The 18979-nt window shown below is 43.4% G+C and overlaps 2 protein-coding genes across 5 annotated transcripts in view; one reads left to right on the top strand and one right to left on the bottom strand.

Annotated features, from left to right (window-relative positions):
- The window catches only part of LOC146181985 (spindle assembly abnormal protein 6 homolog), a 32493-nt gene extending 21423 nt beyond the window's left edge, over window positions 1-11070 (top strand). For 2 of the 4 annotated variants that reach the window (XM_084576987.1, XM_084576988.1), the window contains exons 11-17: window positions 1391-1545; window positions 2375-2489; window positions 4009-4090; window positions 6631-6719; window positions 6816-6911; window positions 7165-7229; window positions 9169-11070. In XM_084576987.1, coding sequence (XP_084433113.1) covers window positions 1391-1545; window positions 2375-2489; window positions 4009-4090; window positions 6631-6719; window positions 6816-6911; window positions 7165-7229; window positions 9169-9373 — 807 coding nt within the window. In that variant the 3' untranslated portion in view covers window positions 9374-11070. The remainder of the gene's footprint in view (window positions 1-1390; window positions 1546-2374; window positions 2490-4008; window positions 4091-6630; window positions 6720-6815; window positions 6912-7164; window positions 7230-9168) is intronic. The other 2 variants (XR_014700322.1, XM_084576989.1) reach the window with 2 other exon arrangements.
- Window positions 11071-12391: 1321 nt separating this feature from the next.
- On the bottom strand, window positions 12392-18883 carry LOC146181984 (plasminogen receptor (KT)). Its single transcript, XM_084576990.1, has 4 exons — window positions 18532-18883; window positions 18297-18427; window positions 15835-15944; window positions 12392-15031 (listed from the first exon to the last, which is right to left on the bottom strand). Exons 1-4 carry the CDS (start codon window positions 18598-18600, stop codon window positions 14889-14891), a joined length of 453 nt encoding a protein of 150 aa, XP_084433116.1. The 5' UTR covers window positions 18601-18883; the 3' UTR covers window positions 12392-14888.
- Window positions 18884-18979: the final 96 nt, after the last annotated feature.

The following is an 18979-nucleotide window of genomic DNA, read 5'->3' as shown; positions in this document are numbered from 1 at the left end:
TTGCAGGATTTTTAACATCACCTTGCTAGCATGCGAAATAAGCGCAATCGTGCGGTAGTTGGAACAATCTTTGGCACTGCCTTTCTTTGGAATGGGGATGTAAACTGACCTTCTCCAATCCTGTGGCCATTGCAGGGTTGTCCAAATCTTTTGACATAATGTATGCAGTGTGTTAACAGCGTCGTGGTTGAGGTTTTGAAGCAACTCAGCTGGAATACCATCAATTCCGCTAGCTTTGTTCTTAGCAAGGCTGGCTAAGGCCCATTCAACTTCACTCTTCAGGATGCCCGGCTCGACATCCGTAATCACAACCGTCCTATGTTGGGTTTGCACATCCGGGTCCTTCTTGTACAGTTCTTCTGTGTATTCCTGCCACCTCTTCTTTATCTCTGAGGCTTCAGTGAGGTCCTTGCCTCGTTTGTCCTTTATCACGCCCAGCTTAGCACAGAAGATTCCTTTGATATCCTTGATTGTCTTATACAGAGCTCTTGTGTTCCTTAATTGGATGTTGTCCTCAACTGCTTGACACTGTATGTTCAGGAAGGCATTCTTATCTCTCCTTGCTATTTTCTGAAAATCCGCATTGAGAACCTTGTATCTTTCTCTTTCCCCCATACCTTTTGCCATCCTCCTTTCCTCAGCTATTTGCAAAGCCTCTTCAGATAACCAGTTTGCTTTTTTGCATTTCTTTTGCTTTGGAACTACCTTAGTAGCAACTTCTTGTATTATATCACGAACATCAGTCCACATCTCTTCGGGCTCTTTGTCTTCTAGATCTAATTCTTGAAATCGATTCCTCACTTCCACAGCATATTCTAATGGAATCTGATCCAGATCATACCTGAAAGGCCTTCTACTTTTCTGCGTTTTCCTCAATCGAAGCTTAATTTTGGCAACAAGAAGCTGATGATCGGTGCCACAATCGGCCCCAGGCCTTGTTTTTACTGCTTGTATAGCGCTTCTCCATCTCTGCCGGCAAATAATATAATCGATCTGATTCCTGTACAGACCGTCCGGTGAAATCCATGTGTACAGGCGCCTCTTGTGCTGTTGAAAATGAGTATTCACTATGGTCAGGTTGTTTTCTTGACAGAACTCTACTAGCCTCTGCCCAGCTTCATTTGGCTCACCAAGACCGAACTTGCCTGTAATTCCGGATATTTCTTCACTCCCGACCTTTCTTTGTTGTACGACCTAGCAAAAATGGAGGCATTCAGTCACAAAGATCAGAAAATGCCCACCAAGGGTTATTGTTGACACCATTTTATAATTTTATTGTCTTCTTTTAGGCTAGGATATTTAAGAGGCATGATATTGGGTGTGCTTCATTGTACCTGCAGATACTAAAGCCACCCTGAAGGTAGTTGCTGTTCTTGTTGAACTCTTGCAGAGACAGGCCGAAGTACTTTTGGAGCAACGGCAAGCACAGCTGGGTCGGCGCGAGGCCGCTGTCAAGACGCTCTCGGACGACATCGTCAAGGGTAACGAGATCATCAAGCGGCTGCAAGGGGAGCTCAGGACCTATCACGCCAAGCTTCGCCTAAGGCATGCATCTGCTGACCTGCAGAACCTTTATTTCGTTTGGTCACAGGTCATTTCCAGTGAGCATTAGGCTGAAAAAAAAATATCCACGAAATTAGTTGTGGTGGTTTAACCATCGCTAAACTGGCAAATTTATGGGAAAGTGTGTAGGTTAAAGGTCAGGAGTAAACCCAAAGATCAAAAATCAATTCCACTATGGTGGGACGATGTCCAAATGTCCACGCAGGTGACCCTTGGAGGTTACTGTGGTCTGCATGGTTTGGCTGTGGGTAGACTGTTGCTGTGTGCTCAGTTTCACTGAGTTCACCCAAGGTCACGTGTTACAGACGATTTGAGTGAAGCAGTGCTACTGCACTAGCATCGCATTTGATCTCCCCATTGCCAGTAGATAAAAGCATGAAATAATTAGGAGGAAAGGCGTACCACACACAAGAGTATTTCATTTGTGCTGTCGTGTCTGTCGCTCTGGCGATGCGCTTGAGGTGTCCACTGAGAAGCTTGAGTTTTTCTGCATAAAACGAGTGGAGTGAAGGAAAACAGTCTGGAACACGAGATTGTGGATGGCAGTTTGCTTGGTGGGGGTAGGACAGCTTTCGCAGGCCTGGTCTGAGCTCTCAGTGGTTCTATGTTGATTTCTTCACCTCAGAAAAATTTCGTATTTCGGCGTCACCTTGCAGAGGTGTTGTAAAGCCAGGAGCCTGAGCTGGACAGGAATGAATAAGGAGACGAGAACTTCTCCGGTCCAACATTAAGTTGGATATTTTACCTTTTTATGTGCTCAGCCTAGGAAACCCTTGTTGCTGGGTGAATAAAAGACTACTTTGACTTGCAGGTCGGAGGTCATCACCAAGCAGGAAGATGTGCTGACCGAAAAGGAACAGCAGGTTCAGAGTCTTGTGCGCAAGGTTGATGACCTTGAACTGGCTAGCAAGAACAAGGAGGCTGAGGTACATCGCTCGGCTTAGGCTTCCTCAATTTTGCGTGCTGCGATGCTCTCAAGCAGAGTTTGCTTTCATTGCTAAGATCGAAAGAGTGACGCACAGTATTGGAGGTAGTACTGCTTTCTTGTGGACTTTGTGGGCTTCAGAGAATCACTGCAACTTTATTTTCATTTAGGATTATTCCTGAATAGCCGTCATCGCTTGTTTTGAAATTTACAAACTTCAGTGCTCTCTTCCAAGGGGGTTTACAAGGGTCATTTTAAAGGGCCACTGCCCAGGGTATGACCTTTTAAGCAAAGAAACCCAGCGCTTCGATCAGGTACCGGAGATAGTCTGTGCAAAATGCTAGATCGATATGCGCGCCGCAAAGCAGCAGAAATACAAAAAAAAGAAATACAAATCTCAGCCTCTCCTTCGGAAACCAGCTTCCCCGTTCTCTACGCTGGCCTGTTGAGCCGCAAGGTTGACGTCAATATAGTAACGACATCCATTGGTCCGTTTCACTGACTGACGGTTGAAGGATAGGCATACACCACTAATTCTGTCCGCTGCTCACTGCACGTTTTTTTCCCTCGCCACAGCCAAACTGAATGCAATGAATGCAGCGGCGTGCGTTCCCTTGCCCATTTCGTCTTCGCGCACGTAAAGTGCCACGCCCCATCTCCCGCCAAACTCGGAGGAGGAAGGGGAATTTGGCTTGCGGAGGCTAGACGACCGGGCAGAAGAGTGAAAAATCTTTGCAAGGGAACGGGAGGAGATAAACACAACAGAATCGGATTATTGCGGTGGCTATAACTGCGTTATTAATTACTCTTCTCAAAAACATCTTTTTCAGCCTTGCGTTCTGGGGGTGAAGCCTCACAGTCACCTGGGAAGAAAATATTTTCGACCAGAGGGTGGAGTTCAGTTCAGTCGTTCAGTCGTGTCCGACTCTTCGTGACCCTATGGACCATGTCACGCCACGCTTTCCGGTCTCTCACTAACTTCCTAACATCACATAATAATAATAATAATAATAATAATAATAATAATAATAATAATAATAATAATAATAATAATAATAATAATGATAATAATAATAATAAAAATAAAAATAAAAGTTGCCCTTTAATGCTGTTATTGCCGGTTCTTCTTCAGTGCTAGTCCCAACTGACCTCCTCCATGTGCTAAAATTTGGCAAGAAATAATATAATTATTGTTAGTGGAAAACTCGTCATTTTGTACTGTGCTGTATAATTTCACTGTGACTTCTAAAAAGTAAACTTTTTTACTCAAGTTGTGCTGCAGGTGAGGCTGCCCTTGCTTTAAGATTTTTGTTAGCCATTGTCACTGAAATTGCACTTAGCAGGGAGCCTCTAAAATTAGCCTAGTTAGTATTCTTGCCTGGGGAGTGGTTCCACATTTAGCATAGAGCTTTTCTGTTGCCAAGAAGACATTTGGTTGTGTCGTAACAACAACATATCATATAGTGCGCATTTGTAAAGCAAAATAATAATGCTTCTGTTTATGGTATGATTGTTTCCAGCTGGCCCGGACACGACAGCGAATAGAAGAGGTTGAGCAGAAGCTAGCCGAGTGTCAGAAACAAGTCAAGACTAGTGAGAACGGTACGATGGTGTGCGTAACCTTGCTATGGCTTGTGCAAAATATTTGGCAAGCTGTAAGGACTGCATGAATTATGTCATCTATTTTCTTCTAGAAAAATTTAGTGCTGCTTTGTGGCAAATGTCTAAACAAGCCTAGTTCTATACATAGCTTTGACGTTCGTGGTCATTTTTTGTGATGGTATATTGTACTTGCCTGTCAATAATGAGAATCCTCACTGAAAGGGACGGCAATCACCTGATTTTTATTCGCTACTCCTTTTTGTTTTCTAGAAATTGAAAGTTCTTAACCCAAATGAACAAATACACAATTAATAAGTATGTAGCTGTTGTACTGGGAAACATGGCACAACAATTTAAGATCTAATTTTTACAGCAACTATCGTCCAAGGAAATTTTCGTGTCATTGTTGTAAGCAAAAAATGGCAGGTCATGAGGGGGAGGAGGGAAGATGGGATCCATTTGTTTCAAAATAGTTGTCTAATCACTGGTCACCCGAGGTTTGGACTGGTGTTAAACGGTTTGTTGGGTTAATGCACACAAAACTGCTCGTGGTTTGTCGAATCAAGCTTTATCATGTGTGAGGGAGTAGTACCAGCAACCTCTCGTCATTGTAACCATAAGGGGGTGTAACTTCCGGGGGCCGATAAATTGTTAATTTGGTTTAGAGGAAAGGAAAGGCACGTGTATCTGTCACACTTCTCAGTAGACACCTAAACCATGCAGTAAAGAAGAGAGGGAGGTGGGAGTCAAAGAAAGAGGTGCCATACTGAAAGGCTCCGGAATTTTCATCAAAATTGCGCAGACATTGATATAGCCACGGGGATGTGCAAGTAGCGCGAATGTCAAAATACAAAAAAAAAAGCCAAAATGGTGTTAGAACTGCAAGATTTGTGTCGAATTAGATTAGGAACATGTAATTAAGATTCATTAATGCTTAACTTCACCGAAAAAAAGACACAATCTGGGCTGTATACCTCTACCATCCAAGGAAATTTTCATCTTTGTCGTAAGCAAAAAAGGCCAGACCTTCGAAAGAGATTAGCGTCATTCAGAGCCCTCATGTGAAGTGAAAACAGCATAATGTATTATAACGGCGCCTGAAAACAATGCAAAACATGTTCTATCTCCCCGCGTGTGATTCCCAGTAAAGATTGAAGTTTCGTAAGCTACTCCGAGTGGAAAAGTACCCAACAGCATATAAATCGCTAGTGATGTCACCACAATTTCATATCTAACAGGGAGACCGGTCTAACAACTCATTCAGTTCATTCCAGGCCGCCACGGGTAGACCATGGAAAGTAAAAATACCAGAATTTGTAGAGCCACATGTGCGAATTTTCAAGTGACATTGCAATGGATAATTGGGTGTCATTTTACAGCATCGCTGTCCAACCACCTTCACAGCGTGGATTGGAGCCACATTTTTTTCATAAGGGCATCTCAAATCTGTCGTGGTAGTCGGCCTTGGCAAACCTTGACGTCAGGGACATTGCAGCTGCCACGCCGTCTGGTGGGCAGTGGCCATAACAAATAACTACTACCGCATTAGCCCATCTGTGTAGGTTCCATCAGAACTGCAGATAAGAACACTATGGTGGTTTTTTAGTTAATATATATATGACTCTGAGAGCCCCAACAGGTGCCAGCAACTGCTTTTACCAGCAGCATCATGGGCAGAATAGCGGCAACCTGCCTTTTCAAAACTGCTGAAGAGATGATGAGAAAGCTAGGTTAATCTGTGTAAGAAACTGCAATTTAGTTGCGAGCAAAATAAAAGCTCAAGTCTTTGAAGTGTTTTTGTGCAAAATATAACGCCATGCATTGTGCTCGGTCATAGTCGTAAAATGTGCACGCCAACTCCAGGTAACATATCCAGGCTCCTTCAAGAGCTGCATAGCTTCAGCACAGCTCGGCACAACTACCAGCCCTAGCATAGCTTGTTGTGGCTATTGAAAATATAAATTCCTGGGAAAACAATGAGTTCTGCTCTTGCTATTGTTGTTGTAGGGAAAGAGCTGCAAGAATGTATATTTATGCCCATCTTCCGTAGCAAAAACTCAGTTCACCTAGGCAGTATATTCTGAACATTGTTATGGCTTTTTAGCTTGATGTGAAGGCAGCAGTACCTGAAAAAGGAAACCTATACTGCATCTCAGAAGCACTGTGAAAGGCAAGTGCTACCTGGCCAACCCTGGGTAATGGCAGATAATTGTGCTCCTGCTGTCGACCTTACCTGTTCAGGAGGAAAGAGGAGCACAGTTATTTATTACAGTTGCACATAATCCTGATTGGGCCAGGTCATGAGACGGATTATAGAACAAGCCCCATTCCAGGGTGACTGCAAGTTGCTTCCTGCAGCAGAAGCCTACAAAAGCCATAATTCAAACACAAGAATAGTAATATAGGCGGTTCGTTTGCATCCTTTCATCTCGGAATTTTTTGTCATGCTCAAGTTCAGGGTTGTTCATGTACTTCCCCAATAACTTACTTTGTTCTCTTACTTGTTCTTAGACCTGTGCCCCTCTGCTTCTAATTAACAGTGATTCAGTGGTTAAACAAACAGCTAAACACATATCAGGTCCAACAGGACAAACGAAGCAGTCCCATCGGCCTCTCCTCCAGCAAGCAGGTAAGAAAAGGTTGCCGTTTTTTTTTTTTTTTTCTGTCACGAAATTGTGAGTACTGATGTCAGCTCCTCTTGTTTCTACATACCTTTCCACCCTAGTTTACGAGTCCAATTGGCTCAAGTCCATCGTATCCTACAGCACGAAACTTTGCGTTTCCTGGCACTGGTGGCACTACTGCGCCCTTGCAAGGACAGGTATGGGACCCCAGAATGCCCGGCCACGTAAATAATGACCAGTGGTGTGCACCACAAAGCTGCGCTTGCATGACTGACATGCATGACATGCTCGCAATGGAACCATTGTGTCGCAAGGAAAGAAATGGTGGCTGAAGTAATTTCCAGCCTCAATCTTCGACTAAGGAAACTTTTTTTCTTGCTTGGTCAGATCGCGCAGTTTGCTATCAGCCCTTGTGTGAAACGGACCCTTATTGTGGCACTTGCATTGCAGGCAGCCTTTCCTCACATGACCCCCGGTGGAAGACATGAATCCCCAGTGCTTCCCAAGCCCATCAGGTGAGCACACCTGCTGATGCATGCCAACGTTTGCAAGAGTTCAGATAGAGATGGGCACACTAGTGGACTTAGTCAGCTTGGAGCACAAAGGTGCAACCATTCATTTTTGTCATGCACAGGTAGCAAAAAATTTAGGTTCCTCGTGAATGGCATTGTTTTACTTTAAACCAGGAGGGAAAACTTGCACAGTTCACAGCTAAGTAGCCATGAATATGCTCAAAACACTGTGCAAATTTTCAGCTACATTCATTGGTTTATGTTATTATACTAGTGAACCAACAATCTAAAGGCCAACTATGGGGAGAAAAAAAATATCATTATTCTATTCTTCGCCACCATAAAGACAAACTTAGACTACACCTATGCCTGGTTCTCGTAGAGATCATTATTCTCTTCTGAATTCTTCATTGCCTGTACTACTGCATTAGGAACTTGTATTTAAGGTGTGCCTAATAAATAAAAATCATTTAATTATTTGCTTGCTGTTCCTAAGTGCTTATTAACGGTTTGATTGTTATTTGCTGATTTAATAGCAACAGAAGGTACCTTTACACTCAGACTGAAGAGGCCCTTTGTGGATATCCATATGCAATCAGCAGCAGAAGTTTACAGGATGTGGATGTGTAGGAAAAAAAAGAAAACCTTGGTCGATCAGTGTGATCGGTATGGAGGGGATTGCGTTGGCATTTTTGGGCTCTGACTACCAAGTGCAGTGACTCAACATGTTTTTCTGTATGCATCTGCACAAACTAGTGTGAGCACCAGAGGCTGCAGCGATGGCCACGCAGTTTAAAGCGAGCAAAGCTGGTTGTTTGTGCAGCCGCTGGTTCAGATCCCTCCAGACGCTGAGTTTGGCAAGTTTTTTTATTTTGCTCCCGCTTTCTCCGAGGTCTCAAAAAAACAACAACAGACTATATTTAGGCAGCATGGGGTGGTTTTCAACGCCAATACATTAAAAAAAACAAGGGAGGGGGGGCACTTAAGCTCTACGTGTTTCCGAACTGTAAACAGTACATTGTAAGAGGTGAACTGCGCCACCGAGCGGAAGTAAAATAATGTCTGTGAGAACGGGTCAAAACACAGGAGCCCTAAGCATGTTGCTTCTCCAAAGCAATCAGCTAATGCTCTGCTTCTGAATGCATATGACAGCAGTTCAAATCCCACTACTTTCTAAAATACTTGCTTATCCTTTTTAATTTATGCTGCACAGTTCATTTCACATTTATAAATTTTGATGTGTTGTTTTTTAGCTCGCATTTTTAGATGTTTTTAAGCAAGAATTGCTCTTTAAGCCCAGCAAAGTTTGTTTTTTGTTTTCACATATTTCTTTCAGACAATTACTTCTCAGTAAATTTCTCTGGGGGTGTTTCTTACTTTTTAGATAGAACTCGGAGGTGTTTTAAAGCCAAAATCACCGTTTAAGACGCTTTCAGACAACGCGGGACTTTGGTGCACCGTACAGTTCACAGTGTTTGATTCCCCTTGCCCTTCCATCACAAATGAGCTGCCCAAGCTGGCAGCTCTTGCCAACGCTGCCATGCCATGTGGTCTTATGATGCCACACAACCCAATGACCAATCAGGTCCCGGACATGCCAGTTGCCAACTGTAGTTTGTACCACCTGTCAGTGGCATGCCATTTTTCACTAACGGTACCAATGATGCGTTTCCTGGAGAATGAGGCATTTGGCAATATTGCATAGAAACAGTTAGATTGGTGAAGTCAACTGAGCCAATCACCTGAAATTATTGCAATCATAAGAGGACATGTATATGCTTTATTCACTGGTATTCTATTCACCAGGAAACTTGGTCCTGAAGCAGGACTACAAGGAACTTGTTTCTGGCTGTGTACACCCCACAAAATTTCCCTGCTGACTGTATGTCATGCAGTGCGTTCCTCATGCACATAAGCTGAAATTCTGTTTCTCATCCGGCAGCAGCGACCCGATGATCGACCCCCGCTTCCTTCAACCTCAGGCAGACCCTGTGGTGCAGAGAGCACCGCTTACCCTAACCGCTGCGAACACTCCGATGCTGCCATCTGGGGCTGCCGTAGTCACTCGCCAGAGGGTGCCTGCTGCTGCCACCACTGCAGAGGTGGCGCCACCTTACCACACTGCTACTAAGGCTAAGCCCTCCTGACAATGATGTTGAGTGAATGAAAATGAACCGGTCTAATCAAAATGCATAAACTTCATGCAAGAACAAAACTAACAGAAGGGATCTGTCAATGCAACTGCAGAGGGCTGCACCTGTATGTGAAATGGGTTTAATCTGCATAACTTTGGTCTCATCCATATTGTGAATGCGTGCTTGTAGCTTGAATTGTGCAAATTTGCAGACTGTACATTTTTACTAGCTGATTTAATATTGAACCTTTACTTTGTGTACCCAAGGATGTGGGATCGAATCCCGGTCACAGCAGCTGCGTTTCGATGGAGGTGAAATGGAGAGGCATCCATGTGCTGTGCAATGTCAGTGCACTTTATAGAACCCCAGGTGGTTGAAATTTTTGGAGCCATCAACTACGGCATCTCTCATAGCCTGAGTAGCCTTGATTAAACCCCGTGAACCAAACCAAATTAAACTTAAATTGCTGCCTACCCATGCCAGTTTACGAGAATAGTTCTCGAAAGAGGCCTTGAGGCAGTTACACGAAGAGATGATACCACTGTGATGTGTTGCTGTATTTGCCCAACAGGGATCGCTGCAACATTGGTAATGTGTGCCAGTGTTTTGCATTTGTAAAGCTTAGTTCCACTGTGCAGAGAATACAGTAGCTGCCTTTGGAACAAGGAAAATTTCTTATTCTCTTCCACTAGTATCTGGAGAATTGAGGTCATTCTAGCATTACTCTTCAGGCAGCAATATGCAAGCTGTGTCTGAGCCTTCTGCCATATTGAAACCCACATTATGACCCTTAGCAAGCCAACAGCAACTGGCTTCCATGCACAGGCATGCTTCTTGAATTTCAAGTAGCCACTTTTTGTCTCTGCCCCCTGCCTCCCTTCTTAGAATGCGTGCCTCAGTACTAAAAGGTAATGCTTAATTTTACACTGTGGCATAGCCAATTTTTAGCAGAGACCAAGGAAAGTCAACAGTTTATTGCATGTTTCAGAATATGCACATTCAGACACTGCTAGCCACGCAGTGTGCGTATATATGCATGTGTGTGTACTATTTATATGTATCAGTACAATGCACGCTCCTTGTAACAAAAAGGGCTGCTAATGTAACTTATTTTACCCTTTTGTACTTTTTTTTTTTTGTGTCCAGACCCCTTTAAATATCAGGAACTGAAAAACATTGCATTGGACAGTGCATAACAATGTGCGTATTTCTATGTTGGGCTCATTGTTACCTTGTCTACCATAAGTGATTGAATGTCACGAGAATAACTGACAAAGCTTTTTATTCTTGGTGGCACTAGTTGCCTAATGTCAGCAATACACAGACAGCACATACTTTTGTGAAGTGATGTTACAAATGTGCAAACAATAATTTGCTAACAGTAAATACTGTTCAGTTATAATTTCTAGCTGCTTGTGACAGGTCAGCTTGAATGCCTGACAACATAATTGTCAGCAAATCTTCAAGTTACTTTCAACTTGACCTTGTCACATTACAACCAGGCTGAAAGCATGGAGCATGCGACCCTGCCCTCTGTTCTCTCTGCGATTTCAATAAACACAGATTTCACAGCTTTGAAATACATGGCCTACAACAGCATGGCAAAACAAAACATTCTTTTATTAATAAAGTCCTTCTTATTCTTCTTAATCCTTTCAGTCTCCTTTTTTTTTTTTTTTTTTTTTTTTTTTTTTTTTTGTGTGTGTGTGTGATGTGCTTACAAGGAAGGAACACTTTCAGCAGCTGGCACAAAGTAAAAATGGCAACTTGTGAATGAAAAGATGAAAAAATGCAACAACCTTGGCTTGCTGCTGATAATAGTGGAGGCTGCTATTAATAATGGAGGACAGCGCATAACCATGCACTTGACACCTTATACCGGACAAAGCAAGCAACCAACAACTGGCAAACCTAGCAGAGAGACGATAATACAAGCTTCTAGAAATGCACTATGGTCGGCATCACCACCTACAGCACGCTAGGTTTGCATTTTGCCGCACATTCTGAATGCAGAGCGGAGTTCATGTGTGTATGTCAGTGACAGTGAAAGTGTTAAGAAAGCAGCTGGAAAGAGTGCTTGGTTGTTTTCCACTTTGTCGTCATACCTCTGCACACTTTTATGTCTCCAATATACGTTCCTCTGTTTAGCGAGTTGTTTGTTGCACATGCCATACAAATGGTACACAACTTGCTAAGGCTATGTAGAAAGAGCAAGATGATTTGATCCTTAACAGCTCGAAACAAAGTGAGCCGTAATAAAGGAAAGCGTATCTTGTAGCCACACACATACATTGCTGTTTTCACAGGATAACAAAAGGGCCTATACAAAGACAAGTCTTCTCATCGAAATATTTGCCAATGGATTGAGGCTACCCTTGAATCCTCATTCCCATTGCTCTTTGATCGCTGGAACCAAGATCGTGTAATGAACCCACTAGCATAATGAACCCCCTACTTTTGCTGCAGAGAATTTAAAAAATAAAAAAAAAAAAGACAAGGCTGTTGCAGTCCATACCATAGTGAATTTCTTGGCAGTACACCAAGATGCTGAGTAGCGATAACATCACTTGGCTCTAGCGATGGAAAGAAAAGGGGGGGTTAACATGAGTGCTAGTGGCCTTGACATGAATGCCAGTGATGGCTTACTCGGAATGCATGGTAGCAGCAAATGCCTTTTGAAGCGAACAATGCTAAAAACTGTTACCGTAATGGCGGCTGACTGCGTGCTTTCATTGACAATTGATGGCTGAATGAAAGGATGGACGACTCTCGGGAAAAAAAAATTTAAAATCTTCAAGGCTTTCCTGCATAATGAACCCTCCCCAAAACTGACGTCAATTTTTCTTTTAAAAAAAGTGAGGTCATCACACGGGAAAATACGGTATGCAGATAATGGAAAGGCTCACTTGTTTTTGATCAAACATTTGCGATGAATCCTTGGGCAAGAGCTTCTGTCTTTAATGTCATCGAGCATCATCATGAGACAATGTTAATGTTTAATAAGCTCCTGTGCTATCCACAATCGCTCTGTGGCCTGCTGCAAAAATGCAGTATATAATTGCCTGTGTAAACGAACAGTTACCACATAATGGCTGATATCTTGTAGCAGTTCCCCGCACATTAAGGGAGCTTTTCAGACGAGGCACTAGTGACTAGTGGTACTGTATCTCAGTGGGTGCCTGCATCCAATGCCATCACTCTACAGATATGACAAACTGAGTAAATATTTTCTTAATGCAAAGCTCATGATTAATGTTATCTACTTATATGTCAAACAGTAGTGGCTCCTGAGGTGAATGCAGTGATTGCTCTGTGTCGAAGCAGCACAAACAGTACTGCAAAGCACCAAACAAAAAAAGCACTTTGAACACGAAAATAACGCCCCAATTTTCGTCCCAATTTTGAGATTCAGTTTGGGACTATTTGGCCAACAATTTGAGCTGGTCAAAATGACTAGGTTGGCAGAGAAAAGCCAATTTGGCTAGCCGCTCTTGAAAAGGGTGATATTAGTGCAACAGATTCTCGATGATATGAATTTTGGGATAATATACATTTGTAAAGCAGCACTCTCCTGGACCACTATGGACAATATAAGGCTCGACCACATTCTCAAGCACCAAGTGCTGCCCATGCACCTCAGGCACCTTGAGTGCTAGTTGTGTAGTGCGCACCATGAGCAGTAACTGACCATGTGTGGCCTGCACATCGCCGACTTTGCAGTTGTCAGTTGCACATCAAGCACTGCGAGTAGTGAGCTGTGACTGTGAATACATCCTCTCAGCCATACATAGGTCTATGAGCCTCATCGTACACGCTTCTACATGCAGATTTTGTTTGTTCTGCTGGAGACAAAATTTCGGATTATATAAATATTTATAGCGAGCCTTTGCAAAGAGGAATTGTCCATTGTGGAGTGTCAGCGACTTGGGAGTGTTGCCCTTTCAAAGCTACAGTATGGCAAAGATCAGTGCTGAATAAGTAAGGCTCAGCCTTTGTTCTACACTCTCTGTACTCTCAGGTCTTGTGTAGATAGTTACGTGATATGGCAGGAAAGTGCAAGCAGCAGCAGGCATAATGCTCTTTGACTTCAGTTGAAATTAATAGTGAACGTGAATACTGTATCAACAAATTGCTGAACTACGCTGCACAGGAAAGCCAGGCCCTGCCTTAAAGCGCATCGTCAAATTAATTTTGCTTTTGGTAACAGAAATGCAGGCTTCTACAAATTAAGGTTTGAGTGAAGTTGTCCAAAATTACACTCCCACTGCGGAACGACCAGAAGTGAAAAGAAAAAAAAAAATGAAAGTTCGCAACTCAACGCCCTCAGTCTGCTGCATTAATAACTGACATGAGCGCTGCTGTGGTCCATTGAGACTATAAAACACTGAATACATTACTTCAGAATCTAAGTCCTAGACATCAAACTTGAATCACAACTTGTACATAATGCAGGAATAGAATCACCAGTGAAAGCTTCACTGAATTCCTGAAAATTGATCTTGCACTGCTATAAACGGTAAAGTACAACCACAAGTTGTATTGAAAGACGCATGGACAAAATTGCCCGTCTAACCGGCTATCCGACTACCTACAGGAGTCAATAACATCGAAAAGACTGAAGGTTACAAGGTGACTAGTCAATGTAAAATAAATGTAGCATGCCTAGTTGCCCGCTATGGCTCTGTATCAGAGGATGGTGCTATTAAGGCCCAACAAGACAACAGTCTTATATTATTTGCAATTCAGGGCTTTTAACGTGCAAGCAACAAGCACTAACAAGCCTGATAAGTACATTGCGTGGGTGACGGTTAAGTTCCTTCTTTGCACCCCAGCATTTCCTGATTGGAGTGCCAGCAGCAAAAGGCACTGGTTATCATTGCACTATGTACTGCTAAGAGAAAATGTGAAGGACTACCACAATGGGTAAGTGCTAAAAATCCTCTACAGACATTATAATGCATCAAAAATGACTAATTCACCCTGTACGATAAGGGACCATGAATAAATAGGGACGAAAACATTGCTCAGCACACTGCATTCCAAAGTGTCGCATAACTTTGCACAATTGGAAGCTCTAAGGTTTACATATGGCTGCCTCCTTTCAGTCAACCAGCTAAAATTGCAACATAGTAGAGTTTCAGATGACTTGACGAGGCTTAGCTTGCACTGGAAGCATGGGAAACAAAAGGGACTAGGCTATATAGGTGCTGGACTCTCACCCCAAAGTTTAACAAGCCATTTCTTTACCTCAACAGTGTGACATTCACAACAGAACAACATTTTTCAGTTGAATGTTAATAGATGCATCGTCACTTCACTGTTCCATGCCGCTCATGCTTTCAAGTGACAAAACGAAGCTATGACAAGTTCAATTCAGTAGAACTATATGAATGAGCTACTCTCATTTCTATGCGCCACAGGGAGGCGCATATTCCCAGAATATATCGGACAGCAAATGAAAGTTTCGATGTTAGCACCAGCATCAATTAGGACTGACGGCAACGGTGGGAGACGAAAGTGCCTTCGCTCACAGGAAGATGTCGTGCGCTCTGGTGAAGCTCTCTTCGTCCCTGGCTTTCTCTCTGGCTTCGTCAATGCCGCCCACAGTTGGAACACCATGTGGAAGTTGCAGTAAATCTTTCTCAAATGAAAGTATGTTTTCTGCCTCACCTGTGAAAAGACATGAGATGAGCTTGAAACAAATAAAATACAGAACAGTGATGCCTTCTAGACCCACAATAGCAGGAACTAACAAGGAGACCAGGAAGATTGGCATCTGGGTGAACTCCAATATTTTATCACTTTCCGTTCTGATGAAGACATGCAAGGCGACATTAATGGCACTATAAGAAATTCTGGTTTATTCTCGCTTTCTGTCCTTCAATAAATCCAGTTGATAGTCAGCGCCTGCTTTGTCCTTGCCCCGCCTTTATTGCACTAATCCCCAGTATGAATACATACCAACTCGCCCAGATTTCCGCTTTACTAAACAAAATAAACAACTTTTGAATAGAAAAGCAGACAGTGACAGGTTCTTTGTATATTGCAATGTCCTTTAGGATGCTATGTAACCTTTAAGTTATGCTCTGAAATCTATTGTTTCTTTAACGAAACAAAATGTTACAAAAAAAAAAAAAAACACTGGCCACTATTGGCAATTGCATGAACTTCTTTTCATCACTTATTGGCATTTATATGTCACTTGAGCCATGTTGCTTTGGTTTACATGACAGTGCGCATTTTAATTTCTAAGGTATTGACAAATATCCCCTGATTTAAAGAATACCAGTGGGCTATATAATTCTGTGACAGCTCACCTGATCAATATGACCTAACATTCAACTGCCGTTTAATTTTTACCAAGGACTCAACATGACAGTTACTTCAGGTTCTGGCCATTTTTTATGACCGTCAGATAGGTAAGATGCATTCAAGAAAAGCAAAATAAATCATCCCAGTGAGAGATCAGGTACCTTGGATTCGCACAAGCTTGCTGCCATAAGCCATGTCACCTTGGTAAGCCAGTATGAATGTCATGGGCAGAACAGGGGCCAGCAAAGATAGTTTCTTGGTCCTTCGGTACCTGCCAAAAATTGTAAAGAGCTTAACCTCACCACTAGCCAAAAAGTGCACAGACGGTACACAAAGCCCTACATTATTTATCTCGTGTATCTGTCACCCCTGTCGGACAAGTGACAGGGAGGGATGTGTACACCCTAACCCCTCAAAAGTCAGAAATTTTGTGAAAAAAAAAAACGAAAAAGGCAAATACATGTGAAACCTCACTAATTCAACACTGAGAGATCCACAAATTCGCCCTCGTTGACAGACCACTGCACAAGGTGGGCAGTAGCTCAGCGGTTATGGTGCTCGACTGCTGCACCCAAGGATGTGGTTTCAGTCACGGCTGCTGCAGCCACTTGTAGATAAAGGTAAAAAGCAATGTGCCTATGATGTCTCAGCACATTAGAAAACCAGTAGGGCATCCCTCACAGGCTCAGCCGCTTGAGGACGTCAAACCCTATTAACCAGATTAAACCATCTTGTAATGGCAGAAAGTGAAGTGGAACTCAAGACACTTCTGATGCACGTACAAGAAGAGAGTGAGAAATTTGGGCTTAAACTGAACATTAAAAAGACAAAGATCATGGCTTCTTGCCCTATCAAGTCCTGGAGCATCAAGGGACAAGAAGTGGAAGCTGTGACAGATTTTCTGTTCTCGGGCTCCAAGATTACCTCGGAAGGAGACTGCAGCCATGAAATTAGGAGACGCCTGCTTCTGGGAAAGAGAGCCATGGCTAGCCTTGACCGCCTAGTAAAGAGCAGAGACATTAGACTGCCAACCAAGATTCGTATAACTCGTGCTATGGTCTTTCCAGTTGTGATGTATGGATGCGAGAGTTGGACAGTGAATAAGGCTGACCGCCGAAGAATTGGCGCGTTTGAACTGTGGTGCTGGCGGAGACTCTTGAGAGTTCCTTGGACTGCCAGAAGATCCAATCGGTTGATATTGTCGACCATAAACCCTGACTGCTCATTGGAGGGTCAAATTCAAAAGTTAAAGTTCAGTTAAAGCTCAGCTACTTTGGTCATTTGATGAGAAGAGAGGAGTCGCTGGAGAAAGATTTGATGTCGGGAAAGGTTGAGGGTCAGCGGAGAAGGGGTAGGCAGCGAATGCGATGGTTAGATGGCATCCTCGAGGCGCTGCAGATGAATAAGTTAAATTGGTTCACAGGAAGGGAAAGGCGCAGTAACTGTCACACTTGCTCTGTGGACACCCGAACCGCGCCGTAAGGGAAGGGAGGAAGGTGGGAATGAAAGTGGACAGAGAGAAAGAGGAGCCGTAGTGGAGGGCTACGGAGTAATTTCGACCACCTGGGGATCTTTAACGTGCGCTGACATCGCACAGCACACGACGCCTCTTCGTTTCGCCTCCATCGAAACGCAGCCGCCGAGGCCGGGATTCGATCCCGGGAACTCCGGCACAGTAGTCGGGCGTCTTACCACTGCGCCACCCCGGCGGGGCCGCTGCAGATGAAGTTATGTGATGTTAGGAAGATAGTGACAGACCAGAAAGCGTGGCGTGATATGGTCCATAGGGTCACGAAGAGTTGGACACGACTGAACTGAACTGAGTTTATATAGTAGACGGCTAGCTATGCAGGCCGTGGAACTGCTCACATAAAATGTTACAAATCAGCTGAGCAATAGCTCCAGCTGTGTGTGTCACCATATTGAAAAAGCCTTGCAAAATCTCTGTACAGACATAAATGCAGTTACACATAAATTCATACGGCACCTTGTTTCAAGACCACAGCTTGCAGCGACTTCAACGCAGTGTTATAAGCATATAGGATAGCAAAGAACAATTAGGCGACCAAGTTCTTAGTATTGTTTTAAGGACAGCGATATGGGACCTGGTTTAACTGAATAGCTTATAACTATCAGTGGATGGAATAAAAAGAAACCTCCTTGATTGCTTAACTGGACTTGCTCCAATTATGCATGCTTTTATCTGCAAAGGAGGCCTACAATCATGCATAAAACAAAAATTTAAAAAAAAATTGGAGATCATTACTGAGCAGCTAAACCATTGAGACAAATTGCAACTATTTTTACCATAACCATTATCACAGCTCAGCTTATTCAGCAAACCTTTTTTACGCTCATTGATTGGAGTGAATCAGGTATTTTGTGAAATTATACACATTTCGAGTATCGCATGCCCATGCCATCAGCAACTATCGGCCGCAAGGTTAATTCAATCATGGTGGCAAACGTTTCATTTGAGCCCAGTCGCGAGTTCAATTCCTGTAAATGGGCGTTAGAACTGATCAGAAATCCAGAGGTTTTACAATAAGTATACTTACGATGCGAGCGGGTTGCAGTTTCTTCCCAAGCGCGCAATCACACCAAAGCAATAAAGTTTACGCACCCCACGAACAGTCCTGCGCTGGAGACGACGTAGAACGCTGTAAGCCAGAAGAACAGCTCCCGGGCCTTGGCGATCTTGAGCGCTAGCATTCGTTGATGCATCAGGTGCCTCATGTAGATCTGTCTCTCCAACTGCACCGCAAAAAAGCCGAACCGAGGAACCGAAAGGCTGATTGTGCAGTAATTGTAAAAAAAAAAAATTAGCCCATTCTGCACATTAAAGATCTGACACTTACTTGGAGGTTTTGCATGTCCAACTGGTATTTAACATTGTTTTCGGCTGGCTGGCTCCACGGGGAACCCATCCTTGCTTCGAGGTGTGGAAAAACACACCACAGAGCGTTTTAAATCTCTGAAATCACCGTGACACGATTGCCGATACCGGCGTGCTGCTGCACTCAAGAACCGAAACTTCACAGCAGACCGCTCAGTACGGAGTAAAACTGCGGAAACGTAGGCTATGATTCTAGGGGAAACTCCTGAGACGTCAATGGTATACCAACTTCGCCAAGCGTCACGTTTCACATTGTCGTTTAACGATTTCCATAAACTGCCCCTGCAATTCCAGTTTTCCTTTGAAGCAGAACTCTTTTTCTACTGTGGCGCCCTCTAAAGGGGTGTTCTGCTAGCACATTGACTGACTGCAACGTGTCATTAAACTTACAAGCAATTTATGTAGGTAGA

The sequence above is a fragment of the Amblyomma maculatum genome, chromosome 8, assembly GCF_055883805.1.
Source record: "Amblyomma maculatum isolate TAMU_Amacu chromosome 8, ASM5588380v1, whole genome shotgun sequence".
Lineage (NCBI taxonomy): Eukaryota > Metazoa > Arthropoda > Arachnida > Ixodida > Ixodidae > Amblyomma > Amblyomma maculatum.
Note: the sequence above shows the minus strand (reverse complement) of the source record. Positions and strands in the feature narration are given on the sequence as shown.